At 39.3% G+C, this 17,220-nt stretch overlaps 2 protein-coding genes across 4 annotated transcripts in view; both read right to left on the bottom strand.

Moving 5' to 3' along the window:
• Positions 1-462: 462 nt before the first annotated feature.
• LOC115362480 (ependymin-like) lies at positions 463-5,129 on the bottom strand. Its single transcript, XM_030056425.1, has 6 exons — positions 5,054-5,129; positions 4,283-4,368; positions 2,839-2,973; positions 1,994-2,177; positions 1,084-1,171; positions 463-613 (listed from the first exon to the last, which is right to left on the bottom strand). The coding sequence occupies exons 1-6, from the start codon at positions 5,127-5,129 to the stop codon at positions 463-465; spliced, it is 720 nt and encodes a 239-aa protein (XP_029912285.1).
• An 8,896-nt stretch (positions 5,130-14,025) lies between these two features.
• Positions 14,026-17,220, bottom strand: part of pnpla6 (patatin-like phospholipase domain containing 6) — a 37,338-nt gene continuing 34,143 nt past the window's right edge. For all 3 annotated transcript variants that reach the window (XM_030074151.1, XM_030073992.1, XM_030074063.1), the window contains exon 36: positions 14,026-16,176. In XM_030074151.1, the coding sequence (XP_029930011.1) occupies positions 16,099-16,176 (78 nt within the window). In that variant the 3' untranslated portion in view covers positions 14,026-16,098. The remainder of the gene's footprint in view (positions 16,177-17,220) is intronic.

The following is a 17,220-nucleotide window of genomic DNA, read 5'->3' as shown; positions in this document are numbered from 1 at the left end:
ACTTGACAAGTGGAGCTAGAACCTGAGAAGTAATTAATGCATTTTTTATTATTATTTATTTTTGTGCTCTTGTGTTTTTCTAGGAAAACAACCAGTCCAGAGACATGCTGGTTGCTATGAGACAGATTTTATTTGTCTTTTGGTTTCACCCCTAAGTTGTAAAGGTTACTTTACTCTTTATTTCTCAGAAAACCAGCCATAAAAATTTGGTGTGTAGTTATGGAAAACTCATGAAAAAGGTTTTGGAAGTTAATCGGGAAAAAAGTGTAGAAACTCTGGCTAGGGTTAAGTAAAATGTGGATCACAGAAAAAAAAATATAAAAGTATATTTAGTTATTGTCCAAAGAAGCACGCCCAGCCTGAATGAATTGCTGAATGAATTTTATTCTGAAAACAAAGCAGCGTCTTTGCTTTGAAGGTGCTGGTGTTGGCAGTCAGCTGGGTTGAAAACACTCAAGGTTGTTACTGCTTGCTGGTGGACTGCTTGGCCAGAGACTCCAAAGCCGTGAAGAAAGTGTCTGCTTTCTCCGTCTCCTCCAGCTGAGACTTGCCACAGAAGAAAGGAGGAAGGAAGTCCATGGGATCTGTGGTGCCCAGTACCCAGTTGTAGGTGCTGAAACGGGAGGTACCATTTGTTTGGTGAGGGGTGAAGACTCAACATCACATTGCAGGTTATCAATCACAAAAAAACTTACAGGAATTCATCCTGTTATTGGCACAGAGACACACTTTGAATTTCTGAAGCTTCACACTACTCAGTGACAGACATCATACAACACCACCTCACATGCGGACAAACACTGCAAGATGTGCTACAGAGCTGACTGGAGAGTTGGTGGTCCCGTTATAACATTGATTTGGCTTTGGGTGTGGCAGGGCCTTCCAAACTGTACGTGTCGCATTAATTCTTAAGGTGTTAACTGAAATAAAAAACAGCTTAATGGTGTTTTTTTTTTTTTTTTTTTAAGCCAAGAACATGGACTTCTCTTTAAGTGTCAAGAGGAGGCGCAGGACATGGCACATGATGTCCAGTAGACTGTATATGCCACACATGAGTTACTCTTCCCTGATGTGGCCACTGACCTGACGGCGGTCCATCCAGACTCTGGTGTGAAGGCCAAGAGGGTGGCGGGGAAGCAGCCAGCGTCAGTGAACACATGCATGTACATGCCTGAAAACACAAAACAACTTGGTGCACAAAAAAATCAAAGCATCTGACAAGGCTCGATACACTTTTATTAACACTTTTATATACTTAATATATACATCTAAGTTTCTCATTAAGTTCCAAAACCTTTCATGTAGCTGATTAGTAGATAGGTAACATAAAACATCAGTATACATCAAAGTCAGTGAGTGGTGTAGTCATTTTTGGCCTAATTATCCAAAAATACATAATCCATTGCTGGATCTTGTGTTTGGTCGTCTGTATCAGTTCATTTATGCCCGCAGCTAATCTTGCATATTACTGGGCCTATCAGCGTAACATTTTTTTGTGCACAGTTCTCAGCTTCTCAGGCACCAGAGAAGTGGAGATACGCAGGCAGTGCCTTTGAATTTTCCCTTTTCCCAGCAGCTGAAAAAAGGTGTCACAGCTTGTCCATTAAAAACCTTCTCTATCACCTACAATGTGTATCAAGCCAAATTTTTGGGATTAAGGGTGGATGTTTCAGTTTGTCGCTCTGGGTGGTTCCCAACTTTATGGTCAGTGAATGAATTTAGAACAGGGATTAAATTTGAGCTGGATTATGTGTGTTTTTAATAGGCAACATACCCTCCAATAGAAATTGAGCATTCACCTCAACTATTATATAATGACCATTAATGATAATACCTCTGTCGGGCTTCTAAGCGTACTTTCTAATGATGACTAGGTGTGTGTAGCAAAGTTTACGTTGCTCAGACTTCCTCCCGTCTTTCATTTGTTAAAATTGTAAATTTTCATTTTAGCACCCCATTAGGCTGACTGATGAATATGTTCTTCCCCTCTTACCGTTAGGTGGAAGAGCTCCATACCAAGTGTTGACTGTCACACCCATTCCCCAGGAAGACAAGGAGCCTATGACCACTTGACCCATATGATTAGCATCAGCGGGGACCTGCATGGGAATGAAGCTGGGATCCAGCTTCTTCTTCTGGCAAGAGAATCTGCTCCAGTCCATCTCATAGTAGACATTCTGCAGGGAGAAAGGAAGTGAGTCTATACCTTGTAACACTCATTCTTTACATATGTTTAACTCTTAAAACACATGGTGTTTACAGTGTGAATGTGTAGTGACGTCTTTTGACTTTTACTTTGCTGTTAGCATGTATTTTATTGTCTCTGTGTATGTCTGTAGAGGATTTTGCAACTGCTGTAACATAATCTGGATTTCTGCAATGATCTGCAATTCTGAACAAATTCTTTGCATGTTTGTTCTAAATTATGCACATCATTCATGATTACTGGACATTAATTGCAGTTTAAAGAGTGGAATTACAGGTGATGAAAGAAAACAGGGAGACAAAACAGCGCATGAAGTGAAATTTGAATGAACCAAAGAGTTTGGCAAGGTGAGTTCCTGGTTCACTACAACTAAGAAACTGTCAGCTTTAAGAGAAGTGATATCAAACTGGGAATTCTTACATTGTAAGGGTGCAAATATTTTGTTTGTTTGTGTGTTTCAACCTGCGCAGACTACCAGAACTAGAACTACATGAAAATCGTATAGGACAGCTCCAGCAGTGTCACATATACTGTCCATCCACAGTCAAGTCCACCTACCAGGAGGGTTTTCAGACTGAAACGAATCAGTGCTTGCAAAACCTGTTGATTATGGTTTGTGTTTAGCACAGTACCTGCTTGAAAAGCATCAGGTGCTCCACACTGAAAGTGTGATTGCCAGCCGTCACTAAGTTTCTGACAAGCACCCTCTGACCAAAAGCGTCATATTTGATCCTTCCGGTGGACATGATGGCACCATCGGCACCCACCTGAGGGAGAGAGAGAGAGAGAAGAGAGAGAGAGAGAGAGAGAGAGAGAAGACAATGAAGAGAGAGGAGGGAATCGATCACACACAATGTGGGAGCAACAGAGATAGAAGAAGAAGACCGGGCAGGAGTGTTGCTAGAATTAAAGAAATCGGGTTCAAAATGACGCATCAAATCTGTGAGCCCCACCTTCTCCCCTTTCAGTCCTATTCTCAATGATATAACTTATCTCTTATATACAATAATTAAATTGTCTGTCCTGAGCTGCTGAGAATTACAAACAGAGTGATGGTGGCGGGTAAAATGAACAGTGTGCAGCTCTGTGGTGACACAAAGCCAGCTGGAAGCTGCAAAAACAGAAAATAATGAAAGCAAAGATGAAACGCCAAAGACAGGAAGAGTGTTGACTGAAAAGTGGCATAAGGATGAGAGAACAAAACACGATAACGCGTTGTTTGCTTTGCCAGATTTATGCCTCATATAAGGGCCAGTTACAGTCATTTGTCATGGGGACAAAACCAAACTCATAACTGGAAGCACCAAACCCAAGCTGAGACACCTCAGCCAATTTACTACTTAACAACTTAATAAGCAAAAAAGTACCAGAACATCAGATAAAAAAAAAAGTAATAGCGATAATAGTAGTAGTAGTAATAACAAAAAATAATAAAAATAATAATTTAAAATATATAATATATATCTATATATATATGTATATATCTATATATATGTATATATATCTATATCTATATCTATCTACATCTAGATATAGATATAGATAGATAGATAGATAGATAGATAGATATAGATACATACATACATACATATAGATAGATAAATAGAATTGTAATTAAATTCTATTCTAATTCTATCTATCTATCTATCTATGTGTGGGCACAAAAATGAGGTGCAGTGTGGTAACATTTTCAAATCATTGCCCAGGACACAGCGTCTCTGGGAGGCAGAGTGATGAGTGAAGGAGAGAGAGTGTGAGGGAGGGAGGTTTTGGAAGTTGTGCCGTAGGACGATACTCACGTACGAGAAGCCTCCGCTCAACAGAGGTGGGACAACTGTGGAGCAGAAGGTAGAAATCATCACCGCATGCCTTTAATAAGTCATACAAATGATCTTAATCTAAGTAATGAGATACTGATCGTTTGAGAAAAAAAGCAGCTATGACAAAATAACAAACTACACTAAGTATATTGTAAGCATACACTGTCAGCATATGGTTAGGAGACACACACACACACACACACACAACTTATGGGCTCTAGTTTCGCAGACTGGGCGAGGCGGGGGCGCAGTGCACCTGCGCTTCGCCAATTGGGTTTGGCCAGGTGGATTTTGCAAGTTTGGCACGTCGTGCTTGGTGGCACAAGTACTCCGCCGTCCCTCCTACCGGCAGAAGGGAGGAGAGAAGGCGTGGAGTGGGTTTGACACAGCAGATTCACTTTAAACCAATCAAATGAGCCCCCGTATGCACATGGAGGAAGAGAGCAGCAGCAACACACACTCAGGACAATGAGGCCAGTCTTGGCTGCTGGAATGTTGCTGGAGCTACCTGTGTCTGGCAAGAAACTGATGCCTTTTACATTTTCGATTTGAGCGGAATATTTATATATATGGAAGAAGAACTTGGTAGTGAGCAGCGCCAGACACCATGACTGGAAAAAAGACATCACCGTACTGGACACATTGTTTGACTGACGGGTGATCAGGTTGGGTTTCCATTACGCATGCCAAACGGTGCCCATCTCCTGATCTGACATCAGTTGTGATATATTTATGTGCTGATTGAGATAGTAGCATTGAATAGGGGTTTTTGTGGGTATTTATTGCGTTGTTAATGTACCTGACATTCTGGACACCTGCCTGTGAGGTTTTGGTGACGTGTGCGCACTGCGCGCCCGTCAGCCAAACTTATTCTATGTATTGCTCAGACATTTTCAAATATAAAAATATATTTCAATATATTGTAATTCCATATATTAAATGTAATATATTCTAATACACTACCATATATTTCATTCAATATATTGGTAAATATATTTTTTTCCGTAAGGGCAGGCCCGGCACTCACCACAGGGCTTGGGCTGCTGGGCGGCAGCTGCCACCAGCAGCAGGCTGAGGCAGCACAGGAGGCTGACGACGTTCATGTTGACCAGCACAAACTTTTGCATCCAGACTTGGAGAAGCTGAGAGTGCGAGGACCTCAGGGAATCACGCACTCCTCTTTATGTAGCTGCTCCCAGTGGGCCCGTTGCCACCATCACCACTTCAGTGGGAAAGCTGATATGACATACAAATGGTGGCAAGGTTATGCAACGTGTCACGTTTTCAACCTGTTGGAGCTGCAGGCTCATCACACAGGAGCTGAAGCCGGTCCCTCCCCACTTTGGGCTTGAGTTGACTGTGTAGATGTTATTTATGTTGTCTTTATACTGAACTTAGTAAGAGAATAATTCATAATGTGACCTTGAAATTATGAGTATGCTCTGACAGTCTGGTCAAAATCAAGGATAGTTTTACAAACTGCCTTGGCTGCATGTGTGGTTGCAAACAGTTGTTAGAATGAACAATTTTGTACTTTTGTGTTCAAATCTCTGGATTGAGTTTTTTTTTTTTCCCCTCTCTCTTCACATGGAAGCTGTAAGTTACAGAGCTAAGGGAGGGCCTAATTTTCTAAGAAGAAAACTTAGGAGAAAAAGAAATTTGGATATTCTCTCAGATTAAAGTGGGAATTTTACAAGAAAAAAATCTGAGAAAACTCTGAGATTATAGTCACATATTTGTGAGAAAAAACTCAGAAATTCTGAGATTGCCAACGTGCCTTTTTCAAAGGCACATTATACACTATAACTAACTATATAAGTATGTGTTTGTTTGTGTGTGTGGGTGTGTGTGTGTGTGTGGGTGTGTGTGTGTGTGTTTTTGAGTGGGCGTTCCAGCTGCTTTGCAGATAACCTATTTTTCCGAGTCAATGCCACCTGCCTAGTTCTCAGGCAGCTGTCTGTCAACTCTCTCTCTCTCATACATACACTCCTGATCAAAATCTTAAGACCAGTTGAGAAATTGCAAGAATTTACATTTTGCACTGTTGGATCTTAAGAAGGCTCTAAGTAGCCTGACCTGACAGAAAATGACACTGAATCCACATTTTTGCGAAGATTTGGGCTTTTAAAGGCTGTGGTCTTAAACTTTTGATCAGCTGATGAACAGCCCACCCTTACGGAAAGAAAATATATTTACCAATATATGAAATGCAATGTATTGTAATGTATTAGAATATATTACATTTAATATGTGAACAACAATGTATAGAAATATATTATATATTTGAAAATGTCTCAGAAATAAATGGTGTAATATATAGGTGAATCATATATGTGGCATATATTTATATATTGCATCAATATATTGCAATATATGTTAATATATGGAAAAATACAGCAACAATTGCGCATTTCATATATTTGCCATATATACAATATAAATATATAATATATGTGTTCATATATTGACTTTTATATGTATAAAAGTCCTCCATAATGTATTTACATTTATGTGATGAACACTGGGTTAATATATTTATAAATACATGATCTATGACATTCTAATTATATGGGAACATGTATTGGAAATATACGTAAAATTACAGCTGCTGTGCAGTGATGGGTGGGGTCCAGGCATTTTTAGGAAGTTGCTGCTCAGTGATCAGTCACACTCACGCAGTTTGGAGCACATGATTAAGATGTTCACATTACAATGTGGATTCTGCAAAAGTCGAGGTTTGAACCTGCAACCTCTGGAGCCAAAGACAGTCGTTTAACGCTCTGAGCTAATTGGCAAGGAGCAGCTCAATAGCAGCTTGACAATTTGACTAAGCCAGTGGTTACATCGTGTTTTCCTGAAAATGAATAGATACCAAACATAGCAAAATAAAATTGCTCTACTAGCTCAATCATGTTGTAACTAGAATATCTGCTGGAAAAAAAAAATATTTTTTTTCATGGACTGATAATTATACTTCTACCGACTTCTCAGTCATTTTTAACTGGTAGATGTTTCATTTCAGCTGGGGGCGTGTCATTCCAATTTAACGTCAGCTCCGATTAATGTGGCTATGCAGCAAAAGTAAGGACAGTAAGCAGCCACATTAAGGCTGAACAGAGTTATAGAATCACCTTTTCAGGCTGTTATCAATTTACCTCTGAAATAAAGACAACAGTTTTCACAGATGTGTTGATTTATTAAATGTTCATTTCAATGTACAGATGCAAACAAACTGACAAATTAATTAAATAAATGGCCCAGGAAACTCATGAAGACTAAACAAATGAATAACGATTAATAGGCTAATTAATAACTGATAACAATATATATCTCCGTGGAAAATCTTACAGGTAGCCTACTGTCCGTGGTGCTGACTCCACTGAGGCACTTTATTATAGAAATTAAAATTCACGGGGGATCTTGTTTAGCTCTTGTTTACTTAAGCTGAGAAATCAGCTGTATGCCTGGTGTTTGTCAGGTAGTCTTGTAGACATTTGACAGATTACTCGGTCGGATCTACGCAAGGTAGTCTCGTGTTATAACTTAAAAAAATCTCAAGTACCCCCTGGAGTTCCTCTAAGTAGCCTACCCCAGGCGTACGTGTACCCCCATTTGAGAAACACTGATCTAGACAACAGGGAGATGATGTTAATTTGTTTTTAACAATGATTGATCGGCTCCATAAGTGAAAAATTGATGTTTAAAAATGCCATTTTTACATTGACTCCAATTGTTCACATGAGAGCAAAATTCAAAATGCTGTCAAAAATTCAGTTTTTGAGATACAATTCTGAAATTTGCCACACATCATCGACCATGACTCCAGAATTTTTCAATTTTTTTCATGAACATTGAAGATTTATTTAGCAAGACTTTGCAGGTATATGTTTACAGTAGCGTTTACAGTAAAACATTTTGATGCACTGTAGGCTTAATTTTTGATAAATCAAAAATCTGTGAACATCGTTTGTGTAGGACAGTCTGAAGATGCTCCGTAGCAGGTTTGGTGACATTTGAGCAAAAATTGTGGGAGGAGATAGTTTAAGAAGTTTTGCAGTTTTTGAAAAAAAAACAAAAAAAAAAAACAGAGTGATGGCTTCATAATTTTCAATAGGTTTAAATGTACAAAAGTTTCTTCTATATTGAGGCTACAGTTTGATGAAAGTTGTGAAGCTGTAGCACATATGGTTGATTTGTTATGAATTTTCAAAGTTTTGAACTTTAAAGGCTTGCTATAGCGCCACCATCAGGACTATTGGCTTGAGTTTGCAGCTGAGGTAATCTGGCATTGGACAGGACCTTTGTGCAAAGTTTGATGAGTTTTCACCCATGGGAAGTATGATTTCCTTGGAAGAAAGAAGAAAGAAAGAAAGAAAGAAAGAAAGAAGACCTGGGAATACAATAGTGTCCGGTGTCCTAAGCTGCCCGGACCCTAAATATATGCCATGCGTGGTCCATGCATATGTTATGGTTGTTTATTGGAAAATATGCAATGTTAAGAAAAATCCCAATATATTTTTTTATATATTATGTTGCGATATATATATACATACACTATATTACCAAAAGTATTCGCTCACCTGCCTTTACTCATACTATGAACTGAAGTGCCATCCCATTCCTAACCCATAGAGTTCAATATGATGTCGGTCCACCTTTTGCAGCTATTACAGCTTCAACTCTTCTGGGAAGACTGTCCACAAGGTTGAGGAGAGTGTTTATAGGAATTTTTGACCATTCTTCCAAAAGCGCATTGGTGAGGTCACACACTGATGTTGGTCGAGAAGGCCTGGCTCTCAGTCTCCGCTCTAATTCATCCCAAAGGTGTTCTATCGGGCTCAGGTCAGGACTCTGTGCAGGCCAGTCAAGTTCATCCACACCAGACTCTGTCATCCATGTCTTTATGGACCTTGCTTTGTGCACTGGTGCACAGTCATGTTGGAAGAGGAAGGGGCCCGCTCCAAACTGTTCCCACAAGGTTGGGAGCATGGAATTGTCCAAAATGTTTTGGTATCCTGAAGCATTCAAAGTTCCTTTCACTGGAACTAAGGGGCCAAGCCCAGCTCCTGAAAAACAACCCCACACCATAATTCCTCCTCCACCAAATTTCACAGTCGGCACAATGCAGTCTGAAATGTACCGTTCTCCTGGCAACCTCCAAACCCAGACTCGTCCATCAGATTGCCAGATGGAAAAGCGTGATTCATCACTCCAGAGAACGCATCTCCACTGCTCTTGAGGCCAGTGGCGGCGTGCTTTACACCATTGCATCCGACGCTTTGCATTGCACTTGGTGATGTGTGGCTTGGCTGCAGCTGCTCGGCCATGGAAACCCATTCCATGAAGCTCTCTGCGTACTGTACTTGGGCTAATCTGAAGGTCACATGAAGTTTGTAGCTCTGTAGCAATTGACTGTGCAGAAAGTCGCCGACCTCTTTGCACTATGCGCTTCAGCATCCGCTGACCCCTCTCCGTCACTTTACGTGGCCTACCACTTCGTGGCTGAGTTGTTGTTGTTCCCAAATGCTTCCATTTTGTTATAATAGAGCTGACAGTTGACTGTGGAATATTTAGGAGCGAGGAAATTTCACGACTGGATTTGTTGCACAGGTGGCATCCTATGACAGTTCCACGCTGGAATTCACTGAGCTCCTGAGAGCGGCCCATTCTTTCACAAATGTCTTGTTTCACAGTCTGCATGCCTGAGTGCTTGATTTTATACACCTGTGGCCAGGCCAGGTGATTAGGACACCTGATTCTGATCATTTGAATGGGTGAGCGAATACTTTTGGTAATATAGTGTATATGGTATATGCATATATTGCAGTATATTTGAACATATAAAGACAAACTATTGCATGTAAAAATATAGTGCCGTTTTTGGTCTTGATTGCAATATTTTTTTTTATATGTATCAATATATAGACATGTATGGTCTATGCATATATTTCAATATATTGTAAAATATAAAGACTAGTTCCCATATATGGAAATGTATTATCTAATATATCACATGATATTTTCCAGTATACTGCAATATATTTTTGTTTCGTAAGGGCATTTCAGTTTAATGGCTGTTTGCAATAAATTGCTTACTCAATTTTTTCTGTCTCACTCCCATTTCTTCTTTTTGCATTTTGAAGCTCTAGCTACTGTATTCAAGCACGGAATACAGTACAATACATGTGTCAAACTTGGACAAACAGATCCTCCGCACACTGACGCAGACTTTACTAAATCACTTTATTTGAGGGAACAACACGTTTCGCCTCACCGTCTTCAGGTTCACCTCAGGTCTGACCTGGTCGTTTCCAGGTGTGTTTTTTAAATGGTTTAAAATATAAAATAAAGTGATTTAGTAAAATCTGTGTCAGTGTGCGGAGGATCTGTTTGTCCAAGTTTGTCGCACGTTCCTGCTGCCTTCCAGCACCTGGCTACAAGAAACAAGAAAGCTTTTTTGCCTTTGCCATCAGGAGGTCATGACAGCAGGGGTGCTGTATGTGGGGGAAAAGTTAGGACAAGGTCTGTGTCGCTGTCCATTGTGCTGCTGCAACCGCGTATAAACAAAAGTTGATTTATGATGAAAGATATGGCATTCTGTGTGCGCCGCGCACCTGTCAGATCCAGCAGACCTGACCAAATAAAAAGTATATTTCCAAAAAAGGGTCTTGAAAAAGAGGGGTTGTCTTAAAATCAGGGTCGTCTTATATTCAGATCAATATGGTATTCCATATATTGAAACACATTACAATATATTGATGCAATATATTTATATTGAAAAATATATGTTTCACTAATATATTATTCCATGTATTGCTAAGACATTTTCAAATATAAAAATGTATTTCAATATATTGTAATTCCATATATAATATATTACCATATATTTCATTTAATATATTGGTAAATATATTTCATTTCCGTAAGGGGAGCTTGTGGGGAGCTTTTTTTTTTTTTTTTTGCTCTTTTAGCCTGGTATGAGTCTGAGATGAGCAGTGAGGAGAGCCAGTCCTCCAGGTCTTCACATTCTTCATATGAAGAAGAGGATCCCTCTAATTTCACTTCTGACCACAGCAAGTCCAGCTCGGAGTCATCTTCAGAGGAGGAAGAATTTTATGTTGCTGATGATGACAGTCATGCATTAAGCTCTTCCTCCTCTAAATCCCTCACAGAGGAGGAAGAGGAGGAGGAGAAACTGTGGTCTTCCTGGTCTGTAGGACCACCCAGTGAGAGGATTTACTTATCTTTCACAACCCGATAGGAGGAGGAGGAGCAGGCGGATGAGGTGGTCAGGGCCATACCCATGAAGAGACTCAGCTCCTCACACAAGAGGAAAAGGACTGAGGGGTAGCGATGTCTTAAAGCCAAGAGATTTCTGACTGCGGCTGGATGTTGCAAACTGCTACTTTTGAGCAACATGAGCTGCGAACTGCTGCAAAGGAGAAGTGCTGTTACTTTGTTGGTATTGAGTAAAAGTCACTGAGGTTTTTTTCCTTCATAACAATAACTAGGTCCCCTGTGATCTCCCTTATGAAACAAATATATTGCAGTATATTGGAAAATATCTTGATATATTAGATCATATATTTCTATATATGGGAACTAGTCTTTATATTTTCCAAAATACTGCAATATCTGAAATGCACAATTACTTATGTATTATTCCATATATTACAATAATTGATACAATATATATAAATATATTGTATTATATGTTTCATCAATATACACTCCTGATCAAAATCTTAAGACCAGTTGAGAAATTGCAAGAATTTACATTTTGCACTGTTGGATCTTAAGAAGGTTCTAAGTAGAGCTTCAAAATGCAAAAAGAAGAAAAAAAAATTTGAGTAAGCAATTTATTGCAAACAACCATTAAACTGAAATAGGCTGTAGAAATAGGCTGCTGAGCTTCAAAATGTAAAAAGATCTTCTTAAGATCCAACAGTGCAAAATGTAAATTCTTGCAATTTTTCAACTGGTCTTAAGATTTTGATCAGGAGTATATTATTCCATGTATTGCTAAGACATTTTCAAATACATAACATATAAATGTATTGTAATTCCATATATTAAATGTAATATATTGTAATATTTTTCATGTAATATATTGGTAAATATATTTTCTTTCCGTAAGGGCTTTTCCCTGCATGTATAAAAGGATGACAGTGCAAAGTTCAAAGTACATTCTTTTAATGTGCAAAACTGCAGAGGGTTGACTGAAGTGAGAAACCTCTAGAATCAAGTGGCACATAATTATGATGGTTGAGTCTACGCAGCTCTCACTGTCAGGTCAGCTCACCAGGATTATTCCCCCCTTTCCCCCACACTTATTCAACTTTTTTTAGTCTTACGTTGAGAACCTTTTATTGGAAATGACAAAACGTAGAACCAACAAAGCAGAAGCAGGTTCCTCCTCATCTTTGCTGATCGAGCTTTTATTGTGAAAGGTTCTGCAATCTGTAAATTGATTGTTTGTTCTCTGTAATGGATATGATGCAAAATGTAGTGAAGTACAGTGCACAAGCAAAAATGGACTTAAGTAAAACCAAAAACACTGAATACTCAGGAAAGTCAGGAAAAAGGTAATTATTTGCAGTTACATAAGTAAATATAATTAATGACTTCCACCTCTGATTTTATGCAAAAACTCCCATTGTGGACGCAGGGCCTGTTTCTCCACTCAGTTATATCTCAGCCAACCTTGGGTGGGATCTCTGACGTGCCACTGTTTTTCCTCGGTTTATAAGGTTGGTTTGCTTTTGAAGGTCAACACATGGCAGCCTCAAAGTTCAAAGCAATTTTGAACTGTTTGGCAAAGTGCACGTTGCGCTGCGAGCTATATACATCATCACTGCACTAAAATAGCAGCCTTCTTTCAACACAACAGGTGAGCCAGATGCCAATTATGGGAACATTTCTTTTGATGCTCCCTTAATGTGTCTGCCAGCCAGAATTTGTTCTCTTTGACAGGATTTGTGAGCTATTTTGGGTTCTGTTCATTTAGCACAGTCAAATATCTTGGTGTAAAAAAAAAATACAAAAACAAAAAAAAACAAAACATATCTCTCTAAACTTTTTAATTCTGAATCAAAAGTCAGATGATTTGGTGACCAAAAATGAACATACAGTGATGTTAAAGTATTGGTCTCCATCATACTGTTACTCACGATAGTCTCTAGTGAAACATAACAGCAGTAGGAAATGATTGTTTGTTTGGAATGCTTCAACAGGCCTCAACCGCACAGAATATCACACAAAAAATGTGTTTGTGGTGAAGATAATTTGAATGGGAAGGAAGAATTTTATACATTGTATGTATTGGAAGGTCCAGTTTAAATAATTGATTGGAAACGTGTGACTAACTTGATTTTTTGCTTGTAGCAACAATTAAAAAATGGTCGGGATGTCATGTGCTTGTTTCGTTGCAGCATCATTTCATATCATTTTCATCAATCCTTAATGCAGAGGTTGATCAAAATAAAATAAGTAATTCTAACCCGAGTGATACTGGTAACCTAGAATTTTCCCAGGTTCTATTTTTCAACCCATTTTTTTGGTAGCTTTGACTCAGTAATGCAGTCATTTTTACCCCAACAGCCCAGCATGCCAGGTCAAACCCATAACCCAACCCTGCCGGTTTCCAGTGGTTTCAGTGCTGGGCTGGTTCCCTTTACCAAAATAACCCAAACTGGTTTGTTTTTAGCCCAGCAGTTTTAGTGCAGACTGCTGCACTTGCACAGAGGAAGAGGAAGGCAGATTCCATCATCTGGGGCTTCACGGTCTTTACAGTGGTGAGGCTGGTGGGAATTCAACATCACAAGAGTCACTGGACAGATGTCTCAGCCCACTGCCAAGAAAAAATGTCAGCATTTTAGGTTTCTGCAAACCAAGGATACACTGAAATGTCATGTTTTCAAGTTTCAAGTTTCATTATTAAGTTTCATGATCAAGATTGTGACAACGGTTGACAAAAACAAAAATAGATGCACCAAGATATGATGCATATTATATTTTATATTTATTATCCAATATGCATATTAAATTAACATTTCTCTTTTCAAGTCAGAACAACATATTCAGTATCTCTTGGCATCTCAAGGTGGATGGCAAATAAACCAAAACATCCCATCTTCCAAGCATGGAATTATACCAGATATTTCAGTGCAAAAACAGCTAAAGCCAAGCTAATTAAGATAAGAACCATTCACTTTGTTATATTATTCATTTATGTGCCCCGCCCCCCATTAAAAAAAGAGAACATTTTTAAAAAGCTAGTAGTAACACAAATAAATTAAAAAACAAAAAGCAAAAAGTGGCAACCATCCAGAACATGTGAATGGATTTTAAGAGGGGATTTTTTTTTTTTTTTTTAAAGTTGTAGATCCCCGTGTTTTGCAGCAAAGCATTAACTTACATATTTCCTCCTCATATACATATGAATATCAGCGTTATGTATGTTATAATATAGCTCTGTTACAGTTTCTACAAGAGGTCCACAATCAAGCATCAGTTACATGAAGTGAATTTGAGAACCATTGAAAAATTTCATTTCTTAATTGGATTTTGAAGATTTTCACTGATGCACAGTATAAGGTCATCTGGGTCATATTGCCCCACAGCTAAGGGCTTATTCCTCATAATAACATTTTCAAGCATTGAGACTTTTTGTATGTTTCTCTCAATTGTGATTTTTTTCCCCAAAACTAGGAAATGACATGTTTAATTACACATAAGAATCACGAATGACGCGTGTGATCCCATGCAAGTGGAAGCAGGAAGACATGGAGGCTGTTGTTGCTGTATTGTCTGGGTCGATTGGCAAATCCTCCGCTCTCCTTCACCGAAGTCATTGTTCACTGTGGATGGATCAAACTCCAGTTGAAAAGGCATCGTTTTTCTCTCAAAGAAAAAAAAAAAAATATGGCTGGATCACACAAATTCACTAACGCAGACAGACAATCTCATCCAAGCATTCAGTCACCTCATTCATCCCTACTCCTCCTTTCTCCATCCAATCTAGTCTACTTACAGTACATTTAGCTTTCTCTACTGTGTGGATAAAAATGATCATATTTTTAATCATATTTCTTCCCTCTGCGGCACACTTTAATTTTGACTTCATCCTCTTTCCTTTTCAACAGCTCCCCATTCAATTCTTTACCCATTTTGTCCTCCTAATTCTAATCTACCCATGCACTGCTCTCTAACAATATCTAATATTATTCGTTCAACATTAAGTTACTACATGAAACATGTATGCCCGCATCTTTCCCTACGTGTCTCCCTACTTGGCATAAAACATAACTCACAACCTGGCCTTGCCTGTTAGTAACTACACTTCTCTGTCTGTTCATTTACAGCTTCTACACGGTGTCACTCTTCCTCTATTCCAACATGACATTTCCACCTCTCAAAAGTACTTCATTCTGCCCTGAAAGCTTACATAAGTACATACATACATACATACGTACATACTTACAGGCACATCAACATAAACATGTGTTCTTCTGAACACACGGACACACAGGAAATGAATGGACCGTGTAATACCCTCTGATCATCAGTGATGAAGTGCAGTGAGGCTGAATCAACATTAGAAACATATATAAACATTCAGAGAGACAGACAGGGCATGCAGGCAGCGTCTCCCTGGTCACTTGAAACTGAGAGATGGAGCGAGTGACTCGGATGAGGGAATCCCGTTTGGTGTTTGTAGAGTTGCAAGCAGGGGTTGTGGTTGTGGGTGAAGGGAGAATGGAGAAGGACACCGTGTGGGTTTGACCTCCAAGGACGGTCTACATTGGAGACCGTGCGTCGAAGGGTGGAGAGCTGAAGCCAGTGTGAAAAGCCAGGTGGAAGCCACTTTGATGTGCGTTCAAAGGTGAGTGTTCATCAGTTCAGGGGAAGATTCAAAAGTGATTCCCTCAAGGAAAAACACAAGTCTTTCAGAGTTTCAAAAGTTGCGAGAGCTGAGCGTCAAACTTCGAGTCCTTGACCATTTCTGGACTCATAGTTTGGCCCCTGTTCTCCTTTTTTCTCCCTCTCTTTGTCCTCCTCTGTTGCCCTCTGTCAGCAGTCAGACACCTCAGAGCAGGTGTTGGAATCTCCGGTGCGTTTCCTGCGCTGGCGCACGGATTTCTCCTCATCCTGTAGAGAGGAAGAGACTGTCATTTTCCACCGGCAAGTTCTTGAAAGTGACTTTGAGCTATGGAATATGAAATGAGCAATTTTGAGAAACAGAAGACATTTTGACCTTCTCCATTTTGAAAGGGCTCCATTTAAAGCTTCAAGCCTTTTTGCCCATGTTCTTCTCCCTAACTTGGTCAAGTTCCTGCTCCACTTGTCATTCACATTAATAAAGCTGTATATAAAGAGCTAGACTTCTCTGCAATTGATAACCCCAACAAAGCTCACTGGCACCAGCAGCCAAATATTCTCAAAACACTGTAGCTGTTATGCATAACTCCTGTCATTGTGGACCAACACCAACTAACTCAAAATCTCATTGAATGTTTCTTTGCTATAAAGCCTCTTGCTTATCAGTTTGCACTCAGGTATAGAGTCTGAACAGGGCACTGGACACACAAAAAACATACTACCACTAATTATAATTCACTCCAAAAGCAACCACAGTATGTTTTTTCCAACATACTCTGGTGGCAACATGCACTTTCTCTGTAATAAAACATGAATATAACTAACAAACACATCAAATTGGCCCACCAAACAGGGCTGCCAACTGCAGAGATGATAGTTTTACTGTTTCGTGTTTGGACAACAGTCTTCTTCAGAGCATTCATATGATTAATGCATAGAATAAGTTTTTAGTTTATTCATGACTTGAGAACTCTACATATATATTTTGCATTACTACACATAGTGGCACTCCCTACACAGGCAGCTGCAGCCAGCTGGCTAAGAGTAATTTACAGCAGGAATTGCTGAAGCAATGACCAAGGCAGCACCAAAACTGTATGAGAAAGACCACATTCATTTTTATTTTCATTTTTATTCTTTTGCCATTCTGTCATTACAGACTGAGCCGTCGCGCTTTGGCGCTTTTCAAGTTTATTTTTTGAGTAGGACTGTATTGGAGAGCCACATACTGAGCTATATACTGAGCCTAGCGAGACAGTAGTGGCTCTACAGTGAATAAAATGACGAAATGTTGGTTAAAATCAGCTGATATGA

Source organism: Myripristis murdjan, chromosome 1 (assembly GCF_902150065.1).
Source record: "Myripristis murdjan chromosome 1, fMyrMur1.1, whole genome shotgun sequence".
NCBI lineage: Eukaryota > Metazoa > Chordata > Actinopteri > Holocentriformes > Holocentridae > Myripristis > Myripristis murdjan.
This window is presented reverse-complemented; position numbering and strand designations above follow the sequence as displayed.

Coding starts and splice junctions, on each gene's coding strand:
- LOC115362480 (XM_030056425.1), bottom strand. CDS start 5,129: ATGAACGTCGTCAGCCTCCTGTGCTGCCTCAGCCTGCTGCTGGTGGCA. Junction 2,974..4,282: donor ACCCAATTGGCGAAGCGCAG/GTGCACTGCGCC, acceptor TCTCTCCCTCAG/GTGGGTGCCGATGGTGCCAT. Junction 2,178..2,838: donor ACCTGATGCTTTTCAAGCAG/GTACTGTGCTAA, acceptor TTCTCCCTGCAG/AATGTCTACTATGAGATGGA.